We start from the raw sequence: 18,422 nt of genomic DNA, 5'->3' as shown, positions 1-18,422 counted from the left end.
CTGTCTACACGTCTGTAGGAACATTTCATGGGCATAGGAGTACTGTACAGTAACATCCAGGTTAGTGTTGAATACCTAAAGGCATAAAACCCTAGTTCAACTGAGAGGTCTCTTGCACACACTACCGTTCAACCGTTTGGGGTCACCGTTCAACCGTTTGGGGTCACTGAGAAATGCCCTGGTTTTCCATGTAAAACACACATGAAATGATTTGCAAAATGAAAATGAAATATAGTGAAGACGTTGACAAGGTTATAAATCATGATTTTTAATTGAAAAAAATAATTGTGTCCTTCAAACTTTGCTTTCGTCTTACGTAACATACGGTCAAACTGCTCCCACAACAGCTCAATAGGGTTGAGATCCGGTGACTGTGCCGGCTACTCCATTATAGACAGAATACCAGCTGACTGCTTCTTCCCTAAATAGTTATTGCGTAGTTTGGAGCTGTGCTTTGAGTCGTTGTACTGTTGTAGGAGGAAATTGGCTCCAATTAAGAGCTGTCCACAGGGTATGGCAAGATCTGTTTTTCCCTGCACAAATCTCCCACTTTACCAGCACCAAAGCACCCCCAGACCATCACATTGCCTCCACCATGCTTGACAGATGGCGTCAAGCACTCCTCCAGAATCTTGTAATTTTTTCTGCGTCTCACGAATGTTCTTCTTTGTGATCCGAACACCTCAAACTTAGATTTGTCTGTCCATAACACTTTTTTCCAATCTTCATCTGTCCAGTGTCTGTGTTCTTTTACCCACCTTAATCTTTTCATTTTATTGGCCAGTCTGAGATATGGCTTTTTCTTTGCTACTTTGCCTAGAAGGCCAGCATCCCGGAGTCGCCTCTTCACTGTTGATGTTGAGACTGGTGTTTTACGGGTACTATTTAATGAAGCTGCCAGTTGAGGACTTGTGAGGCGTCTGTTTCTCAAACCAGACACTCTAACGGCACCGGGGCCTCCCACTCCTCTTTCTATTCTGGTTAGAGCCGGTTTGCGCTGTTCTGTGAAGGGAGTAGTACACAGCGTTGTGTGAGATCTTCAGTTTCTTGGCAATTTCATCCATCTGTGAGGCTACAGCGAGGGCTACTATACAACAAATTAAGACAAACTGATTCCATTATTCCCAGCGAATCAGTGGCGTGTGCTGCATTCAGGAAGTCATGCAGTTGAATCGACTCGTCCATGTGATTCATTCAACTATAACGTAGTCATGCAGTTGGAGCGACTCGTCCATGTGATTCATTCAACTATAACGTGATCATGCAGTTGAATCGACTCGTCCATGTGATTCATTCAACTATAACGTGATCATGCAGTTGGAGCGACTCGTCCATGTGATTCATTCAACTATAACGTAGTCATGCAGTTGAATCGACTCATCCATGTGAGTCATTCAACTATAACGTGATCATGCAGTTGAATCGACTCGTCCATGTGATTCATTCAACTATTACGTGATCATGCAGTTGAATCGACTCGTCCATGTGATTCATTCTTCTCCATTGTTCCTTCCTCACATTTCCAAGCATCGTCATGCCATTAGAATTCCCCGGAGACACGGATTCATGCACACATGGTACAGTAGGCAACCACGTGTGACGTGATTGGCCGACCGGCAAGTCATGATAGTGAGAGAACGTAAAATATGACAACGTGGACTTGTGTAAACGTTTCACCGCCAAGAACACAGTAACACAGCCGTAACTACACCACAGTAACTACACCACTGACGTGTTCATTTAACCTTTTTGAAGAGTGTGACCTCACTGATGCTATGTTAAAGTCAGAGCCTGAGCGATTATCAGTATCACCCTACACGTCTGTGTATCGAAGATGTTACTAATCTATATTCCCTCCCTCACTCCGTGAGCACTTTGATCAACACATGACTCTTATCTCACACCAGGACCCAATCTTTTCATTTTGCTTCATTCCTCTACGTAGCCAATTAGGGTAATGAGCTGTGTCCCGTTAGTGAAACATATATAGGGGTTTACGTGTCGTAGGGATCACCAGGGCTGGCTGCGTGCCAAAATGGCACCCAATTCTGTATATAGTGCACTACTTTAGACCAGAGCTGAATAGGCTAGTAGTACACTACTTTAGACCAGAGCTCAATAGGCTAGTAGTGCACTACTTTAGACCAGAGCTCAATAGGCTAGTAGTACACTACTTTAGACCAGAGCTCAATAGGCTAGTAGTGCACTACTTTAGACCAGAGCTGAATAGGCTAGTAGTACACTACTTTAGACCAGAGCTCAATAGGCTAGTAGTGCACTACTTTAGACCAGAGCTCAATAGGCTAGTAGTACACTACTTTAGACCAGAGCTCAATAGGCTAGTAGTGCACTACTTTAGACCAGAGCTCAATAGGCTAGTAGTGCACTACTTTAGACCAGAGCTCAATAGGCTAGTAGTGCACTACTTTAGACCAGAGCTCAATAGGCTAGTAGTACACTACTTTAGACCAGAGCTCAATAGGCTAGTAGTGCACTACTTTAGACCAGAGCTCAATAGGCTAGTAGTGCACTACTTTAGACCAGAGCTGAATAGGCTAGTAGTGCACTACTTTAGACCAGAGCTGAATAGGCTAGTAGTGCACTACTTTAGACCAGAGCTCAATAGGCTAGAAGTGCACTAAATAGGTAATAGGGTGCCATTTGGGATTCTGGCCAGGTGCATGTTACAGTAGCATGCAGATGACGGAGGTAATATGGGCATAAAGCCTGATGTTGAAGGACTACTGTTCTTATCTTCTTCCTGTGTTGTGGAGCTGACAGGATGCTGCCATACTGCTGCAGGATATGAGGTAATTAACACGGCAAGGCAATTGCAGCGAGGCTCTTCTCCATGAAAAATTTGCTTAGACTTTTCAATTATAATTTTTTTTTTTTATCCCGATCGGCAATGTTACTGTAGCCTTTCATAAATAATACTAGTGAACGTGGTGATAGAGAGTCATTGTGGTTGCACTTTATCTGGTAAGGGAAGAAATGCTGCAATATGGAAGATGTAGAAGTAGGAGTTTCTAACTATCCATGCAACATATTAGTAATGTAAACTCAGCATATTACAGGTTAATTTATGAACTAATAATGTAGTATTATTCTGTTATGCAACATTGAAGAGATTAGATCCCCTACCATTGGGATGGGCAACAAAATAATCTGAACTCATTAGGACTGCAGGGATCAGGGGTTTGAACTCATGAGGACTGAAGGGATCAGGGGTTTGAACTCATGAGCAGCTGAAGGGATCAGGGGTTTGAACTCATGAGGACTGCAGGGATCAGGGGTTTGAACTCATGAGGACTGCAGGGATCAGGGGTTTGAACTCATGAGGACTGCAGGGATCAGGGGTTTGAACTCATGAGGAGCTGTAGGGATCAGGGGTTTGAACTCATGAGGACTGCAGGGATCGGGGGTTTGAACTCATGAGGACTGCAGGGATCAGGGGTTTGAACTCATGAGGACTGCAGGGATCAGGGGTTTGAACTCATGAGGACTGCAGGGATCAGGGGTTTGAACTCATGAGGACTGCAGGGATCAGGGGTTTGAACTCATGAGGAGCTGTAGGGATCAGGGGTTTGAACTCATGAGGACTGCAGGGATCGGGGGTTTGAACTCATGAGGACTGCAGGGATCAGGGGTTTGAACTCATGAGGAGCTGCAGGGATCAGGGGTTTGAACTCATGGGGACTGCAGGGATCAGGGGTTTGAACTCATGAGGAGCTGCAGGGATCAGGGGTTTGAACTCATGAGGACTGCGGGGATCAGGGGTTTGAACTCATGAGGACTGCAGGGATCAGGGGTTTGAACTCATGAGCAGCTGCAGGGATCAGGGGTTTGAACTCATGAGGAGCTGCAGGGCTCAGGGGTTTGAACTCATGGGGACTGCAGGGATCAGGGGTTTGAACTCATGAGGAGCTGCAGGGATCAGGGGTTTGAACTCATGAGGACTGCAGGGATCAGGGGTTTGCACTCACGAGGACTGCAGGGATCAGGGGTTTGAACTCATGAGCAGCTGCAGGGATCAGGGGTTTGAACTCATGAGGACTGCAGGGATCAGGGGTTTGAACTCATGAGGAGCTGCAGGGATCAGGGGTTTGAACTCATGAGGAGCTGCAGGGATCAGGGATTTGAACTCATGAGCAGCTGCAGGGATCAGGGGTTTGAACTCATGAGCAGCTGAAGGGATCAGGGGTTTGAACTCATGAGGAGCTGCAGGGATCAGGGGTTTGAACTCATGAGGACTGCAGGGATCAGGTGTTTGAACTCATGAGGACTGCAGGGATCAGGGGTTTGAACTCATGGGGACTGCAGGGATCAGGTGTTTGCGTACCCACATCCACATCTAGACAGAACCGGCCCTCGCACCTTGCGAGCGAAACATTTTAGCGGCACCCCTCTTGACCATTCCTGCAATTCAAAACATTTTGTTATAAGGCGTAGAGACAATTTTGCAGTCTTAATGCAAGTTTGCTGCATAGACTAACATATTTGCTGGTTAGACTAACTTACCAATCTAAAACTATGTTAGCTGACATGGCTAATTGAGTGACTGTCAGTGACTGACATAACAAGAAAAAAACAGCTGATTCATAACCACATTTCTAAATTGCATCTTGTATATTCCACTAGACACTGACTGAGTTCCAAAAATATTAATAAATAATCTCGCGGGTCACCAGTGGCCCATCCCTGCACTACCGAATCATCTCCATAACCTAGCCCTTGATTTAAACAACCTCAGTCACAGCTCGGTGCTTTGCTAAAGTAGTCTCACCTCTGCATCAAATTCAGGTCTGTAACACTTCCCTACAACTACTGAGGGACCTTGTAAATAGAGTGAACCCGGTCCGGGGGGCGGTAGCAGACTATGATGAATGAATTGGCACAGCCCCCACAGTGTTATCCTTGTTCTCTCCAGCTACTTGTGACATGCAGAAGTCGCCAGGCGTTCCCGGTGACTTTGCTACTGCGTCAGCGGAGGTTGTTGTGAGCAGCGGCTACGACGTTCCCTACGGAGGTGTTTGGCCGCAGCGACCATAAAACCCACTCAAGGTTTTACATTTACACCCGTGTCCCTTCGCTCTGTGGCGGCGGTGAAAAAAATGTGTAAGGAAGCGTCCACCCCTCGGAGCCAAACGCAAGGCTAAAATGTTTTGAGTCATTAGCTTTTCAGAGGACACTGAACAATGGTGCACTGAACAATACATCATGGCTTAACTAATGGAAGGCGGAACGGCAGGTCGGTGGGTGGAGGAATGGCAGGTGGGTGAGTGGGTGGAGTGACGGCAGGTGGGTGAGTGGGTGGAACGGCAGGTGGGTGAGTAGGTGGAGGAACGGCAGGTGGGTGAGTGGGTGGAGGAACGGCAGGTGGGTGAGTGGGTGGAGGAACGGCAGGTGGGTGAGTGGGTGGAGGAACGGCAGGTGGGTGAGTGGGTGGAGGAATGGCAGGTGGGTGGGTGGGTGGAGGAATGGCAGGTGGGTGGTTGGGTGGAGGAATGGCAGGTGGGTGGGTGGAGGAATGGCAGGTGGGTGGGTGGGTGGAGGAATGGCAGGTGGGTGAGTGGGTGGAGGAATGGCAGGTGGGTGGGTGGGTGGAGTAATGGCAGGTGAGTGGGTGGAGGAACGGCAGGTGGGTGAGTGGAGGAATGGCAGGTGGGTGAGTGGGTGGAGGAATGGCAGGTGGGTGGGTGGAGAAATGGCAGGTGGGTTAGTGGAGGAATGGCAGGTGAGTGGGTGGAGGAACCGCAGGTGGGTGAGTGGAGGAATGGCAGGTGGGTGAGTGGGTGGAGTAACGGCAGGTGGGTGAGTGGGTGGAGTGACGGCAGGTGGGTGAGTGGGTGGAACGGCAGGTGGGTGAGTAGGTGGAGGAACGGCAGGTGGGTGAGTGGGTGGAAGAATGGCAGGTGGGTGGGTGGGTGGAGGAATGGCAGGTGGGTGGGTGTGTGGAGTAATGGCAGGTGGGTGGGTGGAGTAATGGCAGGTGGGTGGGTGTGTGGAGTAATGGCAGGTGGGTGGTTGGGTGGAGGAATGGCAGGTGGTTGGGTGGAGGAATGGCAGGTGGGTGGTTGGGTGGAGTAATGGCAGGTGGGTGGGTGTGTGGAGTAATGGCAGGTGGGTGGTTGGGTGGAGTAATGGCAGGTGGGTGGGTGGAGGAATGGCAGGTGGGTGGGTGTGTGGAGTAATGGCAGGTGGTTGGGTGGAGGAATGGCAGGTGGGTGGGTGGAGTAATGGCAGGTGGGTGGGTGGAGGAATGGCAGGTGGGTGGTTGGGTGGAGGAACGGCAGGTGGGTGGTGGAGGAATGGCAGGTGGGTGGGTGGAGGAACGGCAGGTGGGTGAGTGGGTGGAGGAACGGCAGGTGGTTGGGTGGAGGAATGGCAGGTGGGTGGGTGTGTGGGTGGAGGAATGGCAGGTGGGTGGGTGGAGGAACGGCAGGTGGGTGAGTGGGTGGAGGAACGGCAGGTGGGTGAGTGGGTGGAGGAACGGCAGGTGGAGGAACGGCAGGTGGGTGAGTGGGTGGAGGGAGACCATTGAAAAAGGGGGATGAATGATCAAAAGGGAGCACAGATAAAGGAGGGATGAATGATCAAAAGGGAGCACAGATAAAGGAGGGATGAGAGGAGAAATAAAGGAGGGATGAGAGGAGAAATAAAGGAGGGATGAGATGAGAAATAAAGGAGGGATGAGAGTAGAAAGAGTGCCAAGAGCATTAATCTGTTGTAAGAAAGTTTTGTCGTCCCAACCCTCTCATTTGCAGCGTGTCCCGGTGATGGAGTCATAGGAGTGGAACACCCTAAGGCTAATAGAAGGTCTAGCACAAGATGGAGGAGACTCATTCCCATAATTGTAATTAACAGTCATTGTTTTTTTTTCCCTTTAGAAAATGCAGCCCCCCAACGCTTGGGCTTACGTGATCCGTTGCTATAGGGAAAAGCTGCTGTTACTATGCTCCAGCTATTTTAATTACCTGGAAGGAGACATCAGGAAGATCCACTAAACCTGAAAACAGATCCAGGTAAAAGCTATTAGATATGTGTCGTCCCACATCATCCGCATTTTTCTGTTCTCGGTTGTGCTTTCAGCTTTTAGTTAGAACTAATGTTACTATGTGTCTCCGGCAATAGTCGTCATGACAAAAATACTTAAAAAAAAAAAAAAAGAGAGATGGTACTCAAGTAATGTCGCTGATGAAGGCTTGATGGCCGAAACTAGTCCTTAGAGACCAAAAATAAAATACATGTAACGAAACAACTTTATTTTCAAGTGGAAGTCAACCTTTTCAATCCGTTTGTTTACTTCTGAGATACAGAACCCTTATTTTATGTAAGAGTTGACCACATTATATTTTTGTGTTTTTTTTTTCACTAATGAACTAGTCTGTTGCCAGGCTACAGCATCCACATTCTTCCCGACAACGCTGTAGGACCTGCTACGTATTTTAAACTGATGTAAGCCCTATGGCTGCCAGCGTTCGGCACCACTCACTATATTACAGACACACAGCTTGTGATTCAGATGAACACTCATGCTGTTTTGCAATCTGAGCAGGATTTCTATTTGACCGGACACATTAACCTGGAGATTAGTTGATCCGTTGCTTGTACAGGTTGATCAGATGCTGCATTACGTGTGAAAACAGTGACTCAAGCCTAACCTCAACGAAAGGAAAGCTGGTAGTACTGATCAACTAGCTATATCGAAGAGCCACTATGAACAACTCTTAAAGCATCTACTGCTACTCCTGAAAGAGCAAAAGTCCCCTTTCTATTTCCTTTTATAGCTAACTGAAATGGTTTATGTATTAATAATCATGACTTTCACACCCAAACACTTTAGAAACAGACGGATTGAAGTTGGGCTTTAAAAAAAATAATTCTCCCCAATTTCATGTTTTCCAATTGTTAGTAGTTACTGTCTTGCGTCATTGCTACAACTCCCGTACGGGCTCGGGAGAGACGAAGATCGAGAGCAATGCATCCTCCGAAACACAACCCAACTAAGCCGCACTGCTTCTTAACACAGTGCGCATCAAACCCAGAAGCCAGCCGCACCAATGTGTCAGAGGAAACACCGTACACCGCCACAGGAGTCGCTAGTGCGCGATGAGACAAGGACATCCCTACCAGCCAAACCCTCCCTAACCCGGACGACGCTAGGCCAATTGCGCGTGGCCCCATGGACCTCCCGGTCGGCGGCCGGCAGCGACAGAGCCTGGGCTCGAACCCAGAGTCTCTGGTGGCACAGCAAGCACTGCAATGCAGTGCCTTAGACCACTGTGCCATCCGGGAGGCCAAAGGTGGGCTTTTTAATTACTCACTCCTTCATTCATTACCATACATCACATTTATTTGTTCTACCTCTGGGTTCACTATTAATCAGAACCCTTGTTCTCCTAATAATCAGGGGGAAGCCCAGTTCATTAATCAGAACCCTTGTTCTCCTAACAATCAGGGGGAAGCCCAGTACATTAATCAGAACCCTCGTTCTCCTGACAATCAGGGGAAGCCCAGTTCGTTAATCAGAACCCTCCTTCTCCTAACAATCAGAGGGAAGCCCAGTTCATTAATCAGATCTCTTGTTTTCCTAACAATCACGGGGAAGCCCAGTTCGTTAATCAGAACCCTCGTTCTCCTAACAATCAGAGGGAAGCCCAGTTCATTAATCAGATCTCTTGGTCTCCTAACAATCAGGGGGAAACCCAGTTCGTTAATCAGAACCCTTGTTCTCCTAACAATCAGAGGGAAGCCCAGTTCATTAATCAGATCTCTTGTTCTCCTAACAATCAGAGGGAAGCCCAGTTCGTTAATTAGAATAATCGTTCTCCTAACAATCAGGGGGAAGCCCAGTTCGTTAATCAGAACCCTCGTTCTCCTAACAAGCAGAGGGAAGCCCAGTTCATTAATCAGAATAATCGTTCTCCTAACAATCAGAGGGAAGCCCAGTTCATTCATCAGAACCCTCGTTCTCCTAACAAGCAGAGGGAAGCCCAGTTCATTAAGCAGAATAATCGTTCTCCTAACAATCAGGAGGAAGCCCAGTTCATTAATCAGATCCCTGGTTCTCCTAACAATCAGGGGGAAGCCCAGTTTATTAATCAGAACCCTCGTTCTCCTAACAATCAGGGGGAAGCCCAGTTCATTAATCAGATCTTATGTTCTCCTAACAATCAGGGGGAAGCCCAGTTCATTAATCAGATCTCTTGTTCTCCTAACAATCAGGGGGAAGCCCAGTTCATTCATATGATCCCTTGTTTTCCTAACAATCAGGGGGGAGCCCAGTACATTAATCAGAACCCTGGTTCTCCTAACATTCCGGGGGAAGCCCAGTTAATTAAATCCACTAATTGGACACTGAACTGTTGTTTTGACATTGTCTTCCAGATGGCCTGACGTTCCTTTGATATTAATTTACTGTAGCTGGTCTCCACTTCACACTGTAGTCAAACTCACTGAAAGGCCACCCAATGTTCAGGGACTCAAACACTGTATAATACATGCATTTTAGTTTTTTGTGGAATTCCTGTTCGCTACAAAGCAAGAACAAGACAAACAAAGTAACATCTAAGGAAGTTGGTTTTTTTTTTTTAACCTTTGAAGTGTAAGAATTATTTCTTGTTGTGGTTCTTTTTCAAAAGCTGAATGTCTTTTATACACAGTTCTATTTAGACTTCATCTTACAACAACACTGGCATTTTTGACAAAAGGTACACTTGGAAACATTCTCCCATTGCAGATATGTACTTATACACGAAACACCACATGAGGAATTAAGAAGGAAACGTATTTACTTGGATTACCTGATGTGGTACTATGTAACTACAGTGTAAACTTAGGAGAGATCTCTTGCCTCCGGATGTCGTTCAGAACGGAGAGAAGAAAGACAGAAGACTCCTCCAGAGGATGTTGACAAGTTGCCAGGAAGTTGTCTCTAGACTTATTGTAATTGTGCTGTTCTGTGTAGCCACCAGGAGAGAAGGCAAGACAATTTAACACCATTAAAGGTGAAGTGCTTGGTGAATGCCAAACAAGCTCCTTGCCAGTTGCTGATTAAATGATTAAATGAGTTTTGCATTTGTACGGTTTGTCTGAAGTGTTGTTCTCAGAATTCCAAACTAGTTGTATTGATACACTATATATACAAAAGTATGTGGACACCCCTTCCAAATAGTGGATTTGGCTATTCAGCCACAACCATTGCTGACAGGTGTATACAATCGAGTACACAGCCATGCAATCTCCAAAGACCAACATTGGCACCAGAATGGCCATCATAGCACCGTCATAGCACCGTCATCATGGCACCGTCATAGGATGACACCTTTCCAGCAATCAGTTCATCAAATATCGTCCCTACTAGAACTGCCCTGGTCAACTGTAAGTGTTGTTATTGTGAAGTGGAAATGTTTAGGAGTAACAACGGCTCAGACGCGAAGTGGTAGGCCACACGAGGTCACAGAACGGGACCACCGATTTCTGAAGCACATAGCGCGTGAAAATCATCTGTCCTCAGTTGCAACACTCAGTACCGAGTTCCAAACTGACTCTGGAAGCAACGTCAGCACAAGAACTGTTCGTCGGGAGATTCATGAAATGGGTTTCCATGGCCGAGCAGCCGCACACAAGCCTAAGATCACCATGCGCCAGAGTCGGCCGGAGTGGTGTAAAGCTCGCCACCATTGTACTCTGGAGCAGTTGAAATGCGTTCTCTGGAGTGATGAATCACACTTCACCATCTGGCAGTCAGACAAATTTATCTGGGTTTAGCAGATGCTATGGGTACGTCATTTTAGGCGAAAATTGAAAAAAGGGGCTAATCCTTAATTATAGCAGCAAAGGGGGACCAACTCCATATTAATGCCCATCATTTTGGAATGAGATGTTCGACGAGCAGGTCTCCACGTACATTTGGTCACGTAGCAAAATTAAGCTAGCACAATAAAATGTAATTAAATGTCACAATATGATTTGTGTAAAAATTGTTATTTTAATTATTACTGACACTGAGTCATAAAGAAAGCTGATTGCTATTCCAGATTATAATAAACATGTCTATGATAATTTTTACAGTTAAAGAAAATGGAGACACCTCATTAACTGTAAACTAATTGTCTGTGGTTAAAATAGACTAAAACATTAAATGAATCAACCATTACAGCAAAATGTAATTAAAAACCAGGCATATCAAACCAACACACGTCAGTAATTAACTTGATGAGGTGAATTGGTGTAATGTCTTTACTAATAATGTATTCACTTTGTTGTTTTCACATTTGTGCAGAAATCAGAGAACATTCCTATGAGATTTTATGAAAATCAATTCTTGACATTTTAACAAAACAGCAAACATTTTGAGAAAAATCTGACTTTCAGTCTCCCTTGCATGTTGTACTGGTTTGTAATTGACTGAAATGTACATTATTCCTCCTTATAACAGGCCTACAGTAAGATTATTACAGGCCTGTCCGATAAGATTTCCGGTTCATACTGTTAAGTGTGGGCATTCCAGGAAGTATACTTTGAAGGTCAGAGGTCACCCCAGAAAGCCTGTAGCATCCTCCTCTGTATCTCTCTCCATCTCTCTATCTTATTTTCCTTTCCCTGTGTTGAAACCTGTTGTCCTCAGAGTGCTGTCTGTAGGAGAGAAGGAGAGATGGAGAGAAGAGGGATGGAGGGAGGAGAGTGGGAGGTATGGAGAGGGGAGAGTGGGATGGATGGAGGGGGGAGAGTAGGAGAGTGGGATGGATGGAGGGAGGAGAGTAGGATGGATGGAGGGAGGAGAGTGGGATGGATGGAGGGAGGAGAGTAGGATGGATGGAGGGAGGAGAGTGGGATGGACGGAGGGAGGAGAGTGGGAGGGATGGACGGAGGAGAGTGGGAGGTATGGAGAGAGGAGAGTGGGATGGATGGAGGGGGGAGAGTAGGAGAGTGGGATGGATGGAGGGAGGAGAGTAGGAGAGTGGGATGGATGGACGGAGGGAGGAGAGTGGGAGGGATGGAGAGAGGAGAGTGGGAGGTATGGAGAGAGGAGAGTGGGAGGTATGGAGAGAGGAGAGTGGGAGGTATGGAGGGGGGAGAGTGGGAGGTATGGAGGGGGATAGTAGGAGAGTGGGGTGGATGGAGGGGGGAGAGTAGGAGAGTGGGATGGATGGAGGGAGGAGAGTGGGATGGACGGAGGGAGGAGAGTGGGAGGGATGGAGGGAGGAGAGTGGGATGGATGGACGGAGGAGAGTGGGAGGTATGGAGAGAGGAGAGTGGGAGGTATGGAGAGAGGAGAGTGGGAGGTATGGAGAGAGGAGAGTGGGAGGTATGGAGGGGGGGAGAGTGGGAGGTATGGAGAGAGGAGAGTGGGAGGTATGGAGAGAGGAGAGTGGGATGGATGGAGGGAGGAGAGTGGGATGGATGGAGGGAGGAGAGTGGGAGGTATGGAGAGAGGAGAGTGGGAGGTATGGAGGGAGGAGAGTGGGATGGATGGACGGAGGAGAGTAGGAGAGTGGGAGGTATGGAGGGGGAGAGTAGGAGAGTGGGATGGATGGAGGGAGGAGAGTAGGAGGGATGGAGGGAGGAGAGTGGGAGGTATGGAGAGAGGAGAGTGGGAGGTATGGAGAGAGGAGAGTGGGAGGTATGGAGAGAGGAGAGTGGGAGAGAGAGCCAGGGTAGAAAAAGTGACTAGAGAAGATTTTTGGGCAGTTTGGTATTTTATTAGGATCCCCATTAGCTGTTGTAAAATCAGCAGCTACTCTTCCTGGTGTTCCACACAAAACATGAAACATGACACAATACAGAACATTAATAGACAAGAACAGCTCAAGGACAGAACTACATACATTTTTACAAAAGGCACACATATCCTACATATCAATACATACACACAACTATCCAGGTCAAATAGGGGAGAGGCGTTGTGCCGTGAGGTGTTGCTTTATCTGTTTTTTTAAAACCATTTTGCTGTTTATTTGAGCAATATGAGATGGAACTGAGTTCCATGCAATAATGGCTCTATATAATACTGTAGGCTTTCTTGAATTTGTTCTGGATTTGGGGACTGTGAAAAGACCCCTGGTGGCATGTCTGGTGGGCTAAGTGTGTGTCAGAGCTGTGTGTATATTGACTATGCAAACAATTTTGGAATTTTCAACACATTAATGTTACTTATAAAAAGAAGAAGTGACGCAGTCAGTCTCTACTCAACTCTGAGCCAAGAGAGACTGGCGTGCATAGTATTTATATTATCCCTCTGATTACAATGAAGAGAAAGACGTGCCTTTCTCTTCTGGGCAAGCTGCAGCTTAACTAGGTCTTTCTTTGCAGCACTTGACAACATGACTAGACAATAATCAAGGTCTGCAGGACTTGGTTTGTGGAGTGTGGTGTCAAAAAAGCAGAGCATCTCTTTATTACGGACAGACCTCTCCCCATCTTTACAACCATTGAATCTATATGTTTTGACCATGACAGTTTACAATCTAAGGTTTACAATCCATGTAATTTAGTCTCCTCAACTTGTTCAACACACCATTCATTACCAGATTCAGCTGAGGTCTAGAATTTAGGGAATTAAGATTAATGTGTCTCTCATCATGATCCCTCTTTCTTTCAAAATCAGAGAGAAATATATGAAGTGAGAGGGAGAGAGAACAAATCAGAGAGAGACTGCTCGGAGAGAGAGCGAGAGAGGAGAAAGACAGAGAGAAGGAGAGAGAGAGAGAAGGAGAGAGAGAGAGACAGCTCGGAGAGAGAGCGAGAGAGGAGAAAGACAGAGAGAAGGAGAGAGAGAGAGGAGAGAGAGAGACAGCTCGGAGAGAGAGCGAGAGAGGAGAAAGACAGAGAGAGAAGGAGAGAGACAGATAGAGGAGAGAGAGAGAGAGAGAGAGAGAGAGAGAGAGAGAGAGAGAGAGAGAAACAGAGGTGGTTTCAGACCCCTAGCAGCCTAGATATTGAACTGGGTCTCACAGGATAAACCTAATTATTAGTGCATAAGTAAACATCTTTGATTCTCATTCCCATAATTGACCAAAGGCCTTTCTCTCTGAGCCTAGCCTACCATCAGGGCATGCGTAGCATCCTACATCTTCCTAACACACTTTGATCCATAATACCCTGGCAGATCCAGCCTTGGCCCTTTAGAATGATCCAACCAAGTATGATTTGGATGCTGGGTTTGATTTCGTTTTTCATGGGAGATATGGTGAACTGGAGACGTGGTGAACTGGAGACGTGGTGAAATGGAGAAGTGGTGAACTGGAGACGTGGTGAACTGGAGACGTGGTGAACTGGAGAACTGGAGACGTGGTGAACTAGAGTCGTGGTGAACTGGAGACGTGGTGAACTGGAGGACTGGAGACGTGGTGAACTGGAGACGTGGTGAACTGGAGACGTGGTGAACTGGAGACGTGGAGAACTGGAGACGTGGTGAACTGGAGACGTGGAGAACTGGAGACGTGGTGAACTGGAGAACTGGAGGCGTGGTGAACTAGAGACGTGGTGAACTGGAGACGTGGTGAACTGGAGACGTGGAAACTGGAGACGTGGTGAACTGGAGAACTGGAGACGTGGTGAACTGGAGACGTGGTCAACTGGAGAACTGGAGACGTGGTGAACTGGAGACGTGGTGAACTGGAGAACTGGAGACGTGGTGAACTGGAGACGTGGTGAACTGGAGACGTGGTGAACTGGAGACGTGATGAACTGGAGACGTGGAGAACTGGAGACCTGGAGAACTGGAGACCTGGAGAACTGGAGAACTGGAGACGTGGTGAACTGGAGACGTGGAGAACTGGAGACGTGGTGAACTGGAGACGTGGAGAACTGGAGACCTGGAGACGTGGAGACATGGTGAACTGGAGAACTGGAGACGTGGTGAACTGGAGACGTGGTGAACTGGAGAACTGGTGAACTGGAGACGTGGTGAACTGGAGACGTGATGAACTGGAGACGTGGAGAACTGGAGACCTGGAGAACTGGAGACCTGGAGAACTGGAGAACTGGAGACGTGGTGAACTGGAGACGTGGAGAACTGGAGACGTGGTGAACTGGAGACGTGGAGAACTGGAGACCTGGAGACGTGGAGACATGGTGAACTGGAGAACTGGAGACGTGGTGAACTGGAGACGTGGTGAACTGGAGAACTGGTGAACTGGAGACGTGGTGAACTGGAGACGTGATGAACTGGAGACGTGGAGAACTGGAGACCTGGAGAACTGGAGACCTGGAGAACTGGAGAACTGGAGACGTGGTGAACTGGAGACGTGGAGAACTGGAGACGTGGTGAACTGGAGACGTGGAGAACTGGAGACCTGGAGACGTGGAGACATGGTGAACTGGAGAACTGGAGACGTGGTGAACTGGAGACGTGGTGAACTGGAGACGTGGTCAACTGGAGATGTGGTGAACTGGAGACGTGATGAACTGGAGACGTGGTCAACTGGAGACGTGGTCAACTGGAGACGTGGTGAACTGGAGACTTGGTGAACTGGAGACGTGGTGAACTGGAGACGTGGTGAACTGGAGACGTGGTCAACTGGAGACGTGGTCAACTGGAGACGTGGTGAACTGGAGACTTGGTGAACTGGAGACGTGGTGAACTGGAGACGTGGTGAACTGGAGACGTGATGAACTGGAGACGTGGTCAACTGGAGACGTGGTGAACTGGAGACGTGGTCAACTGGAGACGTGGTCAACTGGAGACGTGGTCAACTGGAGACGTGGTGAACTGGAGACGTGGTCAACTGGAGACGTGGTCAACTGGAGACGTGGTCAACTGGAGACGTGGTCAACTAGAGACGTGGTGAACTGGAGACGTGGTCAACTGGAGACGTGGTCAACTGGAGACGTGGTCAACTGGAGACGTGGTCAACTGGAGACGTGGTCAACTAGAGACGTGGTCAACTGGAGACGTGGTCAACTAGAGACGTGGTCAACTGGAGACGTGGTCAACTGGAGACGTGGTCAACTAGAGACGTGGTCAACTAGAGACGTGGTCAACTGGAGACGTGGTCAACTAGAGACGTGGTCAACTGGAGACGTGGTCAACTAGAGACGTGGTCAACTAGAGACGTGGTGAACTGGAGACGTGGAGAACTGGAGACGTGGTCAACTGGAGACGTGGTCAACTGGAGACGTGGTCAACTAGAGACGTGGTCAACTGGAGACGTGGTCAACTAGAGACGTGGTCAACTGGAGACGTGGTCAACTGGAGACGTGGTCAACTGGAGACGTGGTCAACTGGAGACGTGGTCAACTGGAGACGTGGTCAACTAGAGACGTGGTCAACTGGAGACGTGGTCAACTAGAGACGTGGTCAACTGGAGACGTGGTCAACTGGAGACGTGGTCAACTGGAGACGTGGTCAACTGGAGACGTGGTCAACTGGAGACGTGGTCAACTGGAGACGTGGTCAACTGGAGATGTGGTCAACTAGAGAACTGGAGAACTGGAGACGTGGAGAACTGCATCCAACCATCCAGCAGCACAGACCCTTTGATGCCAAAGATACAATTCTTTAGTGAGATGTGCACAGACATAGACATCAATTTTACCTTTATTTATCTAGGCAAGTCAGTTATGAACAAATTCTTATTTGCAATGACAGCATAGGGAACAGTGGGTTAACTGTCTTGTTCAGGGGCAGAATGACAGATGTGTACCTTGTCAGCTCGGGGAATCGATCTAGCAACCTTTCAGTTACTGGCCCAACTCTCTAACCACGAGGCTGCCTGCCTCCCCAAATTGTGAAATTGTGAAATGAGTGTAACTGATCTTTGGGGTACAGACCAGCAGGAGGTGGAGTTGAAGGGCGTAAGTGATGGAATTAAATGCATTTCTTTAATCACTGGAAGTAATAATGATTTGAGAGGCAAATTTATTTTCTTCTCTTTTGGAAATTGCTAATTATATTTTTGGACTTCAGGAAAATAGGTTTATAATTATTATGTAAAAACAAAATGTATGGTAAGTAGACATGCCCCGAAAAAGGCATTGAGCACCACAAGACAGAACGCTGTCTAATACCGTTTTCTCAATCCTGTACGTCAAGATGAATTACTACATGTCAGTGACGAACATATCTAGCTTCGTGTTGCATTTTTAATTAAACACACAGAGACATTGGCACGTGATAAATGACAGTCACTGACAGAGAGACCATTAAGGTGGTACAGGATGGTTCCAAGGCTCCCAAAATGTCTTTCTGACATATTCCTACTTTATTTTTTCTCCGGTCAATCATGCTCTAAAAATGTGTATTGTGTCTCAACAGCATCATTCTTCAGGTAGATAGAAAACCTTCTCGCAATGAATTACTCATTAAAAAAGCAAAGTATTACAGTTGACGCTACAAGGCGGAAAACCATTTCACAGTCATTCAATGCCAAATATCGCGCATTGCTTTTTCAACAAATTATTCTTGTTACTTTTCCCTTCACCGTGTGAGAGATGAAAATAATTAGTCTCGTTTTGTGATGAAAAACAACACAACAAAATAACGGCTTGTTGTTGCGTTTCTGTTCAGGAGGCTTTTTCTAAAGCCATAGCTGCTGTGTGCCTGTCTGGCACGGTGGACGACTGACGGGGGACTGCCTCTGTGCCCTTTCCAACGATAAGCACAGTAATTGTGGGTAAAAGGTACACAGCACCTTTCATCTCTCTCTCCAGACTTTTTTTTCTCCCTTTCCCCCCTCATTCTTTTTTTTTCTCATCAATGCCTAATGGTTTCGCAATTGTGGCAATTGCCACCATTTATGCTGCCTTTTTCCCTGTTCTCTCTCTCTCTCTCTCTCTCTCTCTCTCTCTCTCTCTCTCTCTCTCTCTCTCTCTCTCTCTCTCTCTCTCTCTCTCTCTCTCTCTCTCTCTCTCCCCCATCCATCCACATTCTATTTTTTCTTTACTCGTTTCGAGGGAGCACTCTTCTCGGCGAGCACAATTAAATTTGTTCAGCTTGACCGGTAAATACAGGAAAAGGAGAGGAGAGTGAGGGGCTGGTGGATTTAAAAAGCCAAGCCACCTTGCTCAGGGACTGATGTGATGGCATAAGAGGGACCATAACGTTTCTTCGCCTGCTTTTCAAGGAATTGCTTTGCTTTCAACGGGAGGCCATTAATGGTTTTGACCTGTGCGGTCGGGAGGTGTCAGGACGTGTTTTGCCATTGTGCATTTTGTGACGCTCCATAGTTCAGTGGTAACACTCCTTAAGAGCCCTGATGGGTGAGCCTCTCACCGTTTCATCTAATAAAGACCCATCGCTGCTCTGACCTTGTGGGTAATTCTCCTCACTTTACATCAACACTTTGCACAAGGCAGAATATGCCCTTGTCCACTTTGTATGCTTAGCTTCTTCTGCAAAGTAAGTCATTACTATGGACAAGACATTTAAGAGTCTTGCATTTTAGTCTCGTTCAAAAAAGAAAGTCAGTATGGAC

At 47.2% G+C, this 18,422-nt stretch overlaps 1 protein-coding gene across 1 annotated transcript; it reads right to left on the bottom strand.

Annotated features, from left to right (window-relative positions):
* Positions 1-14,303: 14,303 nt before the first annotated feature.
* On the bottom strand, positions 14,304-15,320 carry LOC129864745 (uncharacterized). The gene has a single exon (XM_055937039.1). The coding sequence runs from the start codon at positions 15,318-15,320 to the stop codon at positions 14,304-14,306; it is 1,017 nt and encodes a 338-aa protein (XP_055793014.1).
* Positions 15,321-18,422: the final 3,102 nt, after the last annotated feature.

This window comes from Salvelinus fontinalis, chromosome 11, assembly GCF_029448725.1.
Source record: "Salvelinus fontinalis isolate EN_2023a chromosome 11, ASM2944872v1, whole genome shotgun sequence".
NCBI lineage: Eukaryota > Metazoa > Chordata > Actinopteri > Salmoniformes > Salmonidae > Salvelinus > Salvelinus fontinalis.
Note: the sequence above shows the minus strand (reverse complement) of the source record. Positions and strands in the feature narration are given on the sequence as shown.